Genomic DNA, 14,680 nt, shown 5'->3' with positions numbered 1-14,680 from the left:
AATCAGTTCTCATATCCCGGTTATTTTGGTAAGGAAAATAGGATAGGATTTATGTGTTATATGCTTTTATATGTTATCTTATGATTTTATGTTATGTAATATGTTATGTTAAGTATGATTGTAGACTTGGGCATATGACCTATATGACTAACAAGCCCCAAATAGATTATGGGCATATGACTTGCTTAGCTAGCAAGACCCCACTAATCTAATGGGCATATGACTTGCTCAGTTTATGGGACCCCAAGTAATAATGGACATTATAGTATGTATGTGACATAAGTGTTATGGTATGTTTTTATGTTGCATTATGAATTTTTATGTATATGGCTATATGTTAGATTTTCCTTGCTGGGCATTAGGCTCACTCCTTTTTGTTTATATGTGCAGGAAAATAGTTTTAGTGGCGGGTAAGGTTCTTGGAAGCTTGGGGAATGTGTATTGAGGCGGAATGGATTCAAAGAGCCGAGAGTTTCGATTCGAGGATGTAGTTTTTGTTTCTTATGGTTTTTATATGTATTTTTCCGCATTTTATTATGTAATCTCTTTTTAATTATCATTATGTCATGTTTTGATTTTAAAACAATGGGATCCCATATCCTAACTTCAATTTTATGTAAGTTTAACATTTCCTTTTTACAAGTTTAAATAAAGTTATAATCTTTTCACTTGTAAGTATTATTAAGGATTAGTGTCTATGTATAGTTTTCGTTAATGGTCCAAAGTCTAGAGTAGTTGGGTCATTACAAGCTTGTCTTTAGTGACGAGCGTACATGCCCATCTTGTCTATAGGAACCCTTAACCTTGGCTCGCTCTGATACCAAGTTGTAACACTCTACTACCCAGGGACCGTTACACTGTGCATTTTAAACAGTGTTAAACTCGCTAAACGAGTCATTTGGCCATAATCGTGTAACTAAATGTGATTAACGGTGTACGCCCTGATTTTCCCATGGGCTGATTAGCAGGCCGAGCTTCGGACTAATCATGGTTAGTCCATAAACATCCCCCAGGTCGAAGATCCTGTCTTGAGGTTGTACCCCCTCAGCTCGAGGAATCCTCAAGGACTCGCTAAGACTCCCAAGACCGAAGCAAGGAATCGAAAGACCGAAGCTCGGGTCAGGTGCACAGATCGTGCTACGAGCTGGATATGTAGGCCATGACCCTTTGTAAAGTCAACACACGCAAGATAAACGTGCATATATCTGACATCACGTGTCCGATATCTCCCTGACTTCTCGGACACGTTGCAGGAACGTGCGTGTTCAGACACCCACGGCTGGGTTGGGCCGTGCGGCCCATTATCTCCTTATCTATCGATTTGACCATACTTATGTGTCAGGTTTAGGAATTAATCATGAATGTAACAGAGTTGATATGACAAATCACTACAAGAAAAAATGCTTTTAATAACACCAAAAATGTGTTATCAAAACCTACGATAACACTTTTTGATGTGTTAAGATAGACTATGTTATCGTAGGTCAGGGTACTTTACATAACACTTTATCAGTGTTATACATATGTGTTATTGTACTGTCAACGATAACACAATTTCTGTGTTATTTTAATACATAGATAAGTGTTGAATTATGTTATTTATAGTCGATACTATAACACTTTTTTTGTGTTATACTACACTTTAGTATAACACTTTTTTTGTGTTATACTACACTTTAGCATAACACATTTTTTGTGTTATACTATACTTTAGCATAACACATTTTTTGTGTTATACTACACTTTAGTATAACACATGTGTTATATTAGTTTAGAGAAACATAATCTTTTTTTTTACTTACACAAAACTAGGACAACAAATATGAAAGTTGAAGCCAAATAATGTAACATAAATAGATTTTTATTAATTACTCAAATGTAATTACAATATTTAGTCTACTAGTCTAAGCTTAAGAAATCATATTACAACATAATTTATGCCCAATTCAGATTACTTAATCACTAAATACAAAACAAGAAATGTATACAAAAATTAGTGAAATACATTCTTCCATTCTAAAGGCCTCAACTACAAATGTTGTCAAGAATTGCTCCAAAGAAATCATCTCAATATACCTGCACATTGTAAAAAAAAAGTCCTTTTATTATTAAGAACAAAAGTTCTTGCCACCACAACAACAAACTTACAGTCTTTTCTTAAATGATACATTGAAAACTTCAAAAGAAGAAAATGGAAAACTAAGATAAATACTTATCTATTTTAGTTCAATAAAATAAGAGAGCTATCAAGAAAGAGCTAGGGAATTTTCAGATGAACAATAAAATAAAAGAGAATCAGTAGAGAATAGTAGTGCAAGATAAAAGAAATAGTAGTGCTTCAATGAAGTGTTGTTGTAGTGTACATGGTCCTAACAAAAAACATATCCTATGTAATTTTCCAACTCCATGGTTTTAAACAGGCAGGGGAAATATAAAAGGAAAGAACAACATCTCTCTGTCCATTGAAGCTAAATATTAAAAACAAGTGAGAAACATCAATACTAAAATCCTTCATGATGATATATCTCGATTGCTCTTTGTGCCAAAGACTAAAGTTCATGTATTATGAATTGATAAATATTGTGGTTAGCTGTTGTTCCCATGACTGCAGTGAAATAGTTGGACCATATTTTGACTATTTTAACAAGGAACTCGAACACATGCACATTCTAGACTAGCAGCAATAATCTACATTACAAGTTTGGATTATTTATTTCAAACTTGCATAGCCAAGTGCACCCATTGGATCTCTCCTAAGCAGTCTAAAAGAGCACCAGATTGCAGAAATATTATTAGTGAACAAATGCAAAACAGGGGCAGCAAGTGGAAAAAGAGAAGAAACTTGCTAATGGCATCATCTTAGGCACATGGACTCGATAGATTAGTGCACTTTTCAAACAGCTGTGTTGGATTTTTTTTTAATTTAAAATGGTATTTTCCTAGACAGAGGCCACACACTTAATTCATTAAAACAAAGTAGAATACAACACAACATAAGCAACCAACCCCTGCCCAAAGTCAGACTTGAAGGGACCAAAGAAAAGAAATATTGTTTGCTAAACTAAATTTTGATTCCCTTTGTTTGTATATTTCAGGAAAAACTCCACTCTAATCATATCCATAATGTATATTAATTACATAGTGTATATTAGTTTATTTTATAAACTTAGACTATATAATTTTGAGTTTATAAATATTATTCATAAATGTATATTAATTATTAATGATATCTAACTCCAACCATTTAATACTATTACTATAAAATACAAAAAAAAAAAAGAGTTTACAGCTAGTTAGTTTACAGCTAATATCATTAGGTTAGTTAGGATTTGTAGGAAAGATCTCCACATATAGATTAACAAAGAGATTTCAAACTCAAATTTCTTACTCAGGATTCAAAAAAAAAAATTAGATAGATATTACTTGAAAAATACATTATTAAGGGCATTGAAATAATAGCTTAACCCAATCATTGCTTACAAAGGCCAGTAAATATTTTGAGCTGAACTTAGTGCCTCAATTTTTAAATCTCTTCAGTTTAAGCAACAATTAAAATAACTAAGACATAGAGAGATGACCTTGTATGTGTTAAATATAATCTAGTCTTTTCATCACTATATATATATGGTACAAGTATAAATTAGGAGTTAATAAATATCAACACATAGTTTAATCAACAAAAAAATTACTTGCACTCTTTTTTCTTCTATTTTATTTCAATAGATAAACATTAATACCTCATATAGAAGAAAAATGTGCACTTGAGCTGAAGCTTTAATTGAAAAGAAAAGAAGAAGAAAAACCATCTTTAGAGATGTAAAATAATCTCAAATTACTACAGGTCCTACCGTACTACAAACTGAAAAGCTCTAACAAAAGCAATTTTATCACTCTGCCTAGGCATCTATGCCAAAACTATTTACTCCTTAGGCCTCATAGTAATCTGAATTTTATTTGGGTTATTTATAAGCTAAACTTTGCTAATCTTTTCATTAAAGAATATGCATCCATGAGGGTGTATGATAATCCGACCTTGTCATGATAAAACTTACTACTGACAAATAATAATTACATTTTCAATCAATATATTGAAAATTCAAGGGCAGTACCAGTAAGACATAATTGTTGGTTGATCCACAATACTCTCACAGCCACCAAAAGATGGGGCAATGTATGGAATTTTAAGTGCATCAATGAATTTGATGGTGGTATGTAAGTCGCCATCAATCTGCATAGTCAAGCAATACAACGGTTGAGATTGAACATACCAATGAGTAGAGGTAGAAAGAACATATATCGGGCTCACGAAAGCAAGCTAAACAGATGAAAAATAGTCAACAATGCTCACATCAAAACTGACGACACCACCAAAACCAGTCATTTGCCTCTTGGCAAGTTCATGTTCAGGATGACTTTTCAAGCCAGGATAATAGACCTGAGCCACCTGTCAAAAATGTTGTCACACTATCAATTCACAATACACGATACTAACAAATAAAAAGATAAGTATTAAATTATAATCTGTCCAGTGACAAATTGCTGCATCCTGTACCTTAGGATGTGCCTCTAAAACTTCGGCCATCCTCGATGCTGTCGAATTCTGTTGCTGATCGAACTCTGAACTATGTTAAGCTACAAAATATCTTAAATTACAACTTGTCCAGTTACCAAGCCCAAGACTAATTCAATCAGAACCAAAAATAAAAATAAAAAAACAATGACAACACCAACAACTAAAGTTAAAGAAAGAGAAAGCTAACCATATAAAACTTTATTTTGAAATTTGTATCTTTCATAGTCAATATAATCATTCTAAATACTATCAATATACATTACATTTTCCTACCACAAAGTTTAAGATTTAACAAAAAATGATTTGCTTGCTCTCTCAATAGAATCCAATTATCAAACAGAGCTTTAGAGATCCTAAAAGTAATAACAAATGCAAAGTAGAGAAAAGTATGGATAGGGATGACTGAAAAGATACATATGTGACTGATGAAAAATGTATCCAAGAACCTCATTTCTGAAAGCCTGGCCAATTTGAGCAGCAACAAAAGGAAGCTTGTTCCCATTTCTGAAAGCCTGGCCAATATAACAGATGCCTCTACACCCTCAGCAAGAGATGCCTTGCTGCTACTATTGCTCCGGATTGCTAACTGAACCTGATGAAGAAACAATAACCATATAGAACCAGAACGTTCTCTTTTTTAGGTAACAAATAGAGCACTTGATTTAAGACCAAAAGGAGACAGAAACAGAGGTCTACCAACCCAACAAAACAGCACAAAACAATGGAGCGCATTAATTCAACCCCTACATTATTTTACCTGAGAAGACGCACTTTTGAGTACAGAAAGTACATGAGAGCGAATCATACCCAATGCTCGAGACTGTCATAACAAAATAATTACTCAATTATTGGAAATGGAAACAAATTTTAGTGGAAGAATGTGCAAAAATGTAACGTTATCTAATCAACTATCTGCATAAATTTGTTTCTGCCTGCAGTTGTCGAAATTTGAGTAAGTAAACGCCGGATTCAGCATACTGTGGATTGTTTTCTACATACCTAATATAAAGTAGATAATGTTTAAGGTCATCAAGTTGATTGAGAAAATAAATGTCTCAACAAAATATGCTAGTAATTCCCTAAATCAACATATAAATTAATGGTATGACACAAGTAATATTTAATGAATGCAACTAAAGCAGCAAAAATAGATACATAAATATATATGATGTAAATAGCATCCCCTTACGCTATGCAGTCATCAAGGAGTTTGGGCAGAGGGAGGAAGTTCTCATTGACAACATTCATATTTGGAGAATAAAAATTTGTAGAGATCTGCACAAGGATAGACAACAGCAAATCATTTTGTATTGATAAGAACCGAATAGTTTACTATAATACACTGTCCAAGTTTTGAATCAAGTTTTGTTAGCACCCCAAATCAAGTTTTGTTAGCACCCCAAATCAAGTTTTGTTAGCACCCCAAATGTTCTTTCACCTGAAATATCAAATTACAATGAAGAAAAATTATTTCTTAGCCTCTACAAGAAAAACTGATGAATGTAAAAGAAGAGAGAGAGAGAGAGAATTATAAGATTACATGATAATAGATAATATATAATAGATATATATATATGAACAACAAATTGTAATTTTGTTTTCTTCAGATAATAGATATACATATATATACATAGTTAATGCATATCCTTCTATATAATGTAACACCAAAAACATGACACAGATCACTGATTTGGGAAAAGAACATATCAATATAGTTTTATTTGTTTGGCCTAAAGAGAGAATCAATCCCTTATTACCCGCTCTTTACGCAGACCAATAAGCACAAGAGATATTCTGTCTTCCATTATACAGTTTCAAATATTTTAAAAAGTACAATCCCAACGTCCTACAAAAACTATTATAAACACTAAAGAGAAAAAGCAGTTAGATTCTTCTGTTAATAGCTTGGTAAGGCATATTTAGTTAGAACTTAGAAAGACAGTTGTATAAGGTAAATGATATCCTTCCCCTTGAGGTAGAAATTGCAACTGACATAGGGGTAGAACTCCATAATTTTTACAATCTAATAAATTGATAGGAACAACTGCATTGCATTTTTTTAAGACACAAACGCTTATTGGTGAATATAAAAATACTAGATAAAACTGACTGTTGGCCCTTCTTTATGAAAGCTTTTCAACCAATGAAACAATGGCATGTAAGAAAGTAGCAATTTAATCCAAAACCCAGATAGATGATTGCCATATTCACAAAATTGAGTTCTAGAAGAAAGAACATGAATATTTTCATCCTAAAATGTGAAATTCCATTGCTTCATTTAATAAATTGGTTTCTTAGATGATGAAATTAAAAATAATAATAATAATAATTGCACTGGCCCAAACAGTTTGCAACTTAAGAGGGGAGGAATAATAATAATAATAATAATAATATTAATTAGTTTCCCAGAAAAAAGAAGAAAAAAAATGAATCTTTTTGCATCAATATATAATTAATTTGGAGCTCATGACTTGGTAGATACTCTTGCAGTATCTAATATTTTGATGGTATTGATACTGGATTTGGCAGATGTTTTTAGAGATGATGGGTAAAAAAATACCAACAATTTCTTGAGAAGCCATATGAAATACATTTTCACGGCTCCCACCTCCATCTCTTAAAAACAAGAAGACACTTTGTTTTCCTTTAATAAGAATCTACAATAGGAAATGAACATCTATTTACTTTTCTAGATTTACAGTATCACCGTTTATTTCTATGTTTGGTTTATCAAGTGACTACATGAGCTAGGAAAACTGCCACCATTTATTTCGAATTCAAAAATAAAAATATAAAAAAAAGAACAGAGAGAAATAAAAAAGAAATGTTTCATGTACTCACCTTCTCCACATAAGAGCAGACCATATTTTCAATATCTTCAACAATGGTTTCCGGTTGTCCCTCTGCAATAGCCAAAATTTGTTACTTGATATTATATATTCATTATATTTACCAAATAAAGAAAGGAAGTGCCATTTTCTTTGACTGAATTATATAGATTAGAGAAAATTATTACCTACAACAACCTTTGTCAACCCAGGAAGATCTATGACTGTCAAGTTTACAACTGCCAGAGGAAACGTGATTTTAGTCATTATAGATTATACAATTAAAACCATCGTAGAATATAAGTGTTTCATCAACAAGGCAATGTAATATGAATAATCATCCATAGAATCCAGGAAAACAAATAAAGCTCAAGATGAACACTTGTATGAAAAGCTAACAATGATCTCCAATTTCATTTGCACAAATAAAGCATGCTTGTAACAATTTACGAGAAGAGTTTAAGTGTATATAACAGACAACAGAGTATGCTTTCCATAAGAATTTATAGTTTGCTAGTGGATTGGATTACCGATCATTGTAGATGGACTAAAGAAATTATAAATTTCACAGCAGATCCATCAAGGAGTCGCCAGCAAAACAAGGTTACCATCGCAAAATAAAAACTTTAAGTATGACAAGTATAGCAGAATTTTCAATGACATGGTAGAGAAGCTGAAAGTGGGTTGCCCCATAGTTGTTTGGTGTAATAGATTTTAAGGATGTATTACTTTTCTGATCTTCTAAGATATTGGAGCTTTCTGTTGCAATTTTACAGTATGGATAACTTATCTATGCTTAACTTGTACTCTTTTCTTCAATAGTTCTTCAGACAAAGAGATTCATCAGCACACATCTTGGTTAATAGACAATTAAGGGGTATAAGGGACAATCACCACCAAGAAGTTGCAATATAAAGGAAAGATTAAAAAAATAAGAAAGGATATGAAATTTGAGAAATTACTGATGATATATATTTTTTTATTTCCATATGAAATGAAAGTACAAACCATTTGGAGAATATATACTCAGATGAATTGGAATGTTAGATATTTGCTTAGATTTCCCAGTAATACGATCTGTCTCATCTTGGATCTCCTTACGCACAGCAGCTGCAGAAAAGAAAAAAAATACAATAGAAAGAATATCTTTAAACAAATAGAATAAAAACCCTCAATAAATGATAAATGTCCTAATCGAGAAGAAATTCCCAGATAAGAAAATTAACTCACCAAAATCAGTATACTTCTTTCTAGGAGCATGAAGAAACTCCGCATACTCAGTCTGACCATCTTCTGTCTTATGAAGTTGCAACACCAGTGGCCTCCTCGTAACAATACCTAGAAATCAGGGACCTTTAGTTAGACAAACTAAAGAATTGTTCGAGATATTGGATACAAAATTCTAAATGATTTTAACTCTTATGAGTTGACTACACATCTTCTGATTATTTTTAAAAGCCGAGTGAGTGCACCCAGGTATACTATCTAGCATGGAAGGACATGTCAGTGTCACAAAATTAAATGGTCGATTTGGTCAAGTAGATTCTTTAGATATGTCAAAACATTTTTACAATGATTCCAACAGATAAAAAAGAATAGCTATAGATGTGCTAGCCAGTCAAAACCTTGCAATTTTTTCATAGTTTGCTCAATTTTTTCCTTCTCTTCATTTAGCTTGACACATTTTTCTTCCAATATTCGGACTACAGAGCCAATTTTTAACAGGTCCTCTTCAAAGACCTGCAGTGAAATAAAGAAACTCAAGAAATCCTAATCAACACATGTTTGTATTACAAAATTAGCACAAGGCCTTATATTATTCTAAGTGATACTGGTACAAAAACAAGAATGAAACTATATTACCAATTTCTTTAGCGTGTCTCATAACTAGATTTCTACAAGTTCAACACATCAGAGATAAAGCTCTCCAGTAAATACACTTACCATTCTCTCCATAACCAGCTGTTACTTTCAAGACCAAGCCATCCACCCCCTCCGTGAGACCGAGCCACCCACGCCCTGAGCCCGTCATTTTCACAAGACCCACGAGCCCCTGCCATTTGCGTCGTTTGCCGATGATAGGGAAGGTCGGGCTCCATAAAGACAGGTGAGAGAGAAAGAGGGAAGGAGAGAGGTCTAGTGGGAGAAAGAGATCAGAGAGAGAGGAGATGTGCCTCTTCTCAGGATTTGTCTTCCGTGAAGGGGAGTGAGAGACCGAGAGAGATAGGTCAAAGGGAAAGGGGAAATGGGTCAAAGGGAAATTGGCGCTTTTTTATTTTATTTGCCGCCTGAAATTTGATAATATACCATAACTCTTTTTAAATAGTATTATAATGATGTGTTATGGTAATGGGTGTTTGGTGTAGTGAATAAGAAGGTCATGGGATGACCTCCTTACCAACTTCCAGGTGCCTTCTTCTATAAATATGGAGACCCTGGGAGTTGATAAGGGTTGGAACAATAGTCTCTGGAGAGATATACTTTGTAACCAAATACCCAGAATATATCAATAATATTGACTAGTGGAGTAGAAGGATTTTAACCTTTGAACCACTTAAAAACTTGTCTCGAGTCACCTATTTTATTTACTAAGATCTTATATCTGTTACGGTTCTACATTTGGCACTAATCCTCTTCTCTCTTTCTCTTAAATACCTGTTGGCGAAGAACCGCGTCAACAGTTTGGTGCTTTCATTGAGAGCAAGTTCGATTAGTGCTGCTACAAACGTCCAACTATGGTGACTACTCGATCCAGGCATGGCAATGAAACAGAACAACATGATGGGCAGGAGGCTCATCATATAGCCATCCCTGATGAAAAAATTCCTGAAGTCCAGCAGCGGCCAGAAAAGCAGCCGGCGGGCCAAGACGATATTGGTAGCTCGGCGCCCCGGCCACCTAATCCAAACCTGTGTTATTATACTGCGGTGGAGATGGAGAACGCTCAGCTGAGGAGCCATTTAGCAACTGCTAGTCGGCAAATCCAGGATATCCTAGCCCGATTACCCCCTCTCACAACCAACGTTAACGTTGGAGAGAGGCAAGGTGAGGCTCCTAAGTCTCGCCGGGGTAATCGGTCCAGGCATAGCCGTTCGGACAGACTTCCAGCAGCCAACTCCACCCCTTCATCGCACCATCGAGACGCAAACCTCGGGGAAATGCTTGGGACCGGACAACAGCAATACAGCCGTTCGGTTAGGACGTCGACTCCTAGCTCTCAACCATCCTCGAGGACGCCCAGAAAAGCTCGAGGAAATTCCCGGAGGGGATCCGGGGAGGGCCCACGACGTCAGCCCGTCCCCGAAGACCGTCCTGCGCCTCGTCCAGATCGCCCGGCGCGAGACCAGCAAGTTGGCAGGGTCGAAAGGCCCCCACCAAATTTGATCCGTCCAGACGGAACCAGGATCGCTTCTCCAGTCAGGCATCCTCCATCTCCGATCAGATATCCGTCTCCTCCTCGGCCCGTCCGAGACATTCCAGCTTACGGGAGTAGTAGGAGAAACCCACCATCAACGGGACCTTCCCGGCGTAGCAGGGCGCCGGAAGAAAGTTCAGGTCCTCACCACCAAAGACGGACTCCAAGCCTGTCCAGCAGGAGTCATTGGACCGGCAGTCGCCGAAGTGATCTCTTTGGAGGAGACCTACTTCAGCGAATAAGTTCGGCACAAAGCCACCAGACCGCCCAGGGAGACGACCTTCGAGATCACCTCAACTCTCACAGAGAGGATCGAGCTAGAGATGGTAGTCAGGCTCGCTCGAGGGGGGGGGGGGGCCCGATCCGAGGTACGTAATGGAGGGAATGCCCCAAACAACCTATCTCAAGATAGGAGGGGCAATAACCCACCTAATATGTACAATGGATCCGGAGCTGTTGAACAGCCCCGGGATAACCAAGGATCTCAGTACCAAACCCTCGAGTGCCTAACTCAGATGGAAGAACTGATGAGGAAGCTCCTGTCAGAAAAGGAAAAAGACGAATATGATTTGGGAGACGAGATGGAACTCTTCGCCCCCAACATAGCAGCGACGGCATACCCATCCGGTTTCCGAATGCCTCACTTATCAAAGTTCAGCGGGGACGGAGATCCGTCGGACCATTTAGGGATGTTCAACACCCTAATGATGGCCCATAACATTGGCCCGGAGCTGAGATGTTTGATCTTCCCTTCCACACTGACCGGACCTGCCAGACAGTGGTTCAAGCAAAGTATAAGACAGTCGATCAGCTCCTGGAAGACCTTCTCAGCTGACTTCAAAAGGGCATTCCGCGCCTCCCAGGCCGCCCGTGTTCAGGCTGACTCTCTGGCCAATGTGAGACAGCAGCCCGATGAGACGCTGAAGGCCTACCTGAGCAGATTCGCAAACTTCGCTGCCCGAGCTAGGGACACGGATGAAAGCTCCAAGCTCATGGTCATGAGAACCTGAATCCTTTGTAATGACCCACTACTCTAGACTTTTGGACCATTAACGAAACTATACATAAAATCCTAAATAGAACTTACATTTGCGAAAATACCATAATTTTATTAAGTAACTTGTAAAAAAACAATAAGAGTTACTTACAAAATAAAATACTAAGAAGGATATGGGATCCCATTGTCTTTAAAAACAAAACATGATTTAATAAAAAGACATTACATAAGAAATGCGGAAAATACATGTAAAACCATAAAAAGACATAAAACAGTAACTACATCCTCGAATCGAATAACGCTCGGCTCCTTGACTCCATTCACCAACGATACACATCCTCTAAGCGTCCACGAATCTTACCGCCTCTTAAAGCTATTTTCCTGCACATAAAACAAAAAGGAATGAGCCTAATGCCCAGCAAGGAAAATCTAACACATAGTCATAAACATAATTTCATAAGAAACATAAAGACTTAACATAATACATATAACATACACTTATTATAATGGCCATTATTACTTGGGGTCCCATAGACTAAACAAGTCATATGCCCATGGGATTAATGGGGTCCTACTAGCTAAGTAGGTCATATGCCCATAACCCATTTGGGGTCTTGTTAGTCATATGGGTCATATGCCCAAGCCTACAAACACACATATACATATCATAACACATTTGATAACATAAAACATAAGATAACATAAACATATAACATATTGATTCTAGCCTATTTTCCTTACCAAAGTTACCGGGATATGTGGACTGAGTTGGGACTTTTTGGAACACTCCTAATAACCATTAGAAAGAGTGAGTCTAAAGAAGAAAAGAGATGAAATGAAAGGGATGGAAAGACTAAACCATTTGAAAAGCATGCTTACCGAAACTTATGTGCTCAAGAACTTAGTTTTCCTAACCAAAATAAGAATGAGGTTAGGGAACTGAATGGAAGGCTATGAGAAAGAAAATAACATAAAACAATGAGCTAGAGTTTTAGTTTACCTCAAAGACTTGAAAGACCAATCTACACCACAACCGAAATACTATAGAACCTCACTTCCCAAAGTGTTTGATAAGCTTATGATGTTTAAGCTTATGATTTTCCCAAACCAGGTGTTTACACTCTCACACTCACTTAACACTAGCAGCTTCTGAACTTAGAGCAAAATGTGAATAATGGCTGGGTACTAGGTCCTATTTATAGAGTTTGGGAATGAAAGTATCTTGATTTTACTTGAATAAAAATAATGGCTTTTTAGGTGAAAATAATTTGAATAATCATTCAGCAGAGGCTGAAGACTCGTTCAAAAGATGCTAGACTTATGAAGGAGTTTGAATGCCTGAAAGGAAAAGAATTCAAAAATGTTTGAAAACATGCTGGAGGAGGCGATATATCGCCCCCTATAGCCAATATATCGCCTGGGCCAGTATGCCCGAGGCGATCGTGCATCGTCTCGTGTTTTCCGTATCTACGTGCTGCGATATATCGCCCCCTATAGCTGCGATATATCGGCACACGCTGAATATTTAAACACGAAATTACACATTTTTAGCTAAGTTTGAATGGAGTAAACAGCCTTGACTAAGCCTTCAACGTATTCAAAGCTGCTGACTGACCCTATAACATTCAAACTTTACCTTTATTTAATTTAATCCTCAAAAATACTTAATCCTTAATTACCCATTCATAACATGTGCTTAAAAACCTATTGGTTGATATCTAAACCTTATAGTATAACAAATATTATCCTTAATATCAGTCATATAATCAAACCTTAGGTTATACTTAATATTCTTAAACTATAGGTTAAACTTAGAAAATCTATAAGTACTACTATGAGTGTCCAAATAATTCCCGGTCTGAACCAAAAATCCACAGTTACAAAGGTAATACTAAACATACTATAATACTACTAAACAATTAGCTAAGTAAAGTTCTTGGACTCTACAATTATCCCCTACTAAAAAGGATTTCGTCCTCGAAATTTACTTACCAAATAACTCCGGATACCGGCCTTGCATGTCCTCCTCCAATTCCCACGTTGCCTCGCGTTCAGAACTATTGCTCCATAGTTCTTTGACTATAGGAAAGCTCTTGGACCGCAACTGCTTCATCCCCCTATCTAGGATGCTAACCGGTCGTTCCTCGTAACTCAAGTCCTTCTGGAGCGCTATCGTATCGTACTTGAGGACGTGAGATGGGTCTGACACATATTTGCGTAGCATCGAAATGTGGAAGATGTTGTGACTATCGGCTAGTGCTGGCGGTAGGGCTAGTCTATATGCAACTGGTCCCACTTTGTCCAATATCTTAAAAGGACCTATGAATCGGGGACTAAGCTTGCCTTTCTTCCCGAACCGCTTGACACCTTTCATAGGAGATATCTTCAGGAAGACTTGATCTCCAACTTGGAACTCCACATCGCGTCGCTTGGTATCTGCATAGCTTTCCTGACGGCTTTGAGCAGCAAGCATACGCTGTCTAATAAGCGCTACTGCTTTTTGAGCTTGTCTAACAGCTTCGGGCCCTAGAAGCTACCTTTCTCCTACCTCGTCCTAGTGCAACGGTGATCGGCACCTTCTTCCATATAGCAACTCATAAGGTGCCATCTCGATCGTCGACTGGTAGCTGTTGTTGTACGAGAACTCGATCAGCGGCAAGTACTTGTTCCACGATCCTCCGAAATCAAGTATACACGCGCGTAGCATATCCTCTAAGATTTGAATCGTACGCTCGGACTGCCCATCTTTCTGAGGATGGAAAGCTGTACTAAGACTTAACTTAGTACCCATGTCTTGCTGTAAGCTTCTCCAAAATCTTGACGTAAACACCGATCCTCTATCTGACACTATCGTTTTGGGAATTCCA

General features: G+C 36.8%; 1 protein-coding gene across 1 annotated transcript; it reads right to left on the bottom strand.

The window, feature by feature from the left end:
- Positions 1-4,060: 4,060 nt before the first annotated feature.
- LOC133804486 (cystathionine gamma-synthase 1, chloroplastic-like) lies at positions 4,061-4,860 on the bottom strand. Its single transcript, XM_062242638.1, has 3 exons — positions 4,553-4,860; positions 4,349-4,444; positions 4,061-4,228 (listed from the first exon to the last, which is right to left on the bottom strand). The coding sequence occupies exons 1-3, from the start codon at positions 4,580-4,582 to the stop codon at positions 4,097-4,099; spliced, it is 258 nt and encodes an 85-aa protein (XP_062098622.1). The 5' UTR covers positions 4,583-4,860; the 3' UTR covers positions 4,061-4,096.
- Between the last annotated feature and the right edge of the window lie 9,820 nt (positions 4,861-14,680).

This window comes from Humulus lupulus, chromosome X, assembly GCF_963169125.1.
Source record: "Humulus lupulus chromosome X, drHumLupu1.1, whole genome shotgun sequence".
Taxonomy (NCBI): Eukaryota; Viridiplantae; Streptophyta; class Magnoliopsida; order Rosales; family Cannabaceae; genus Humulus; species Humulus lupulus.
The sequence above is the reverse complement of the archived record's forward strand: the minus strand, read 5'-3'. Positions and strand labels throughout refer to the sequence as shown.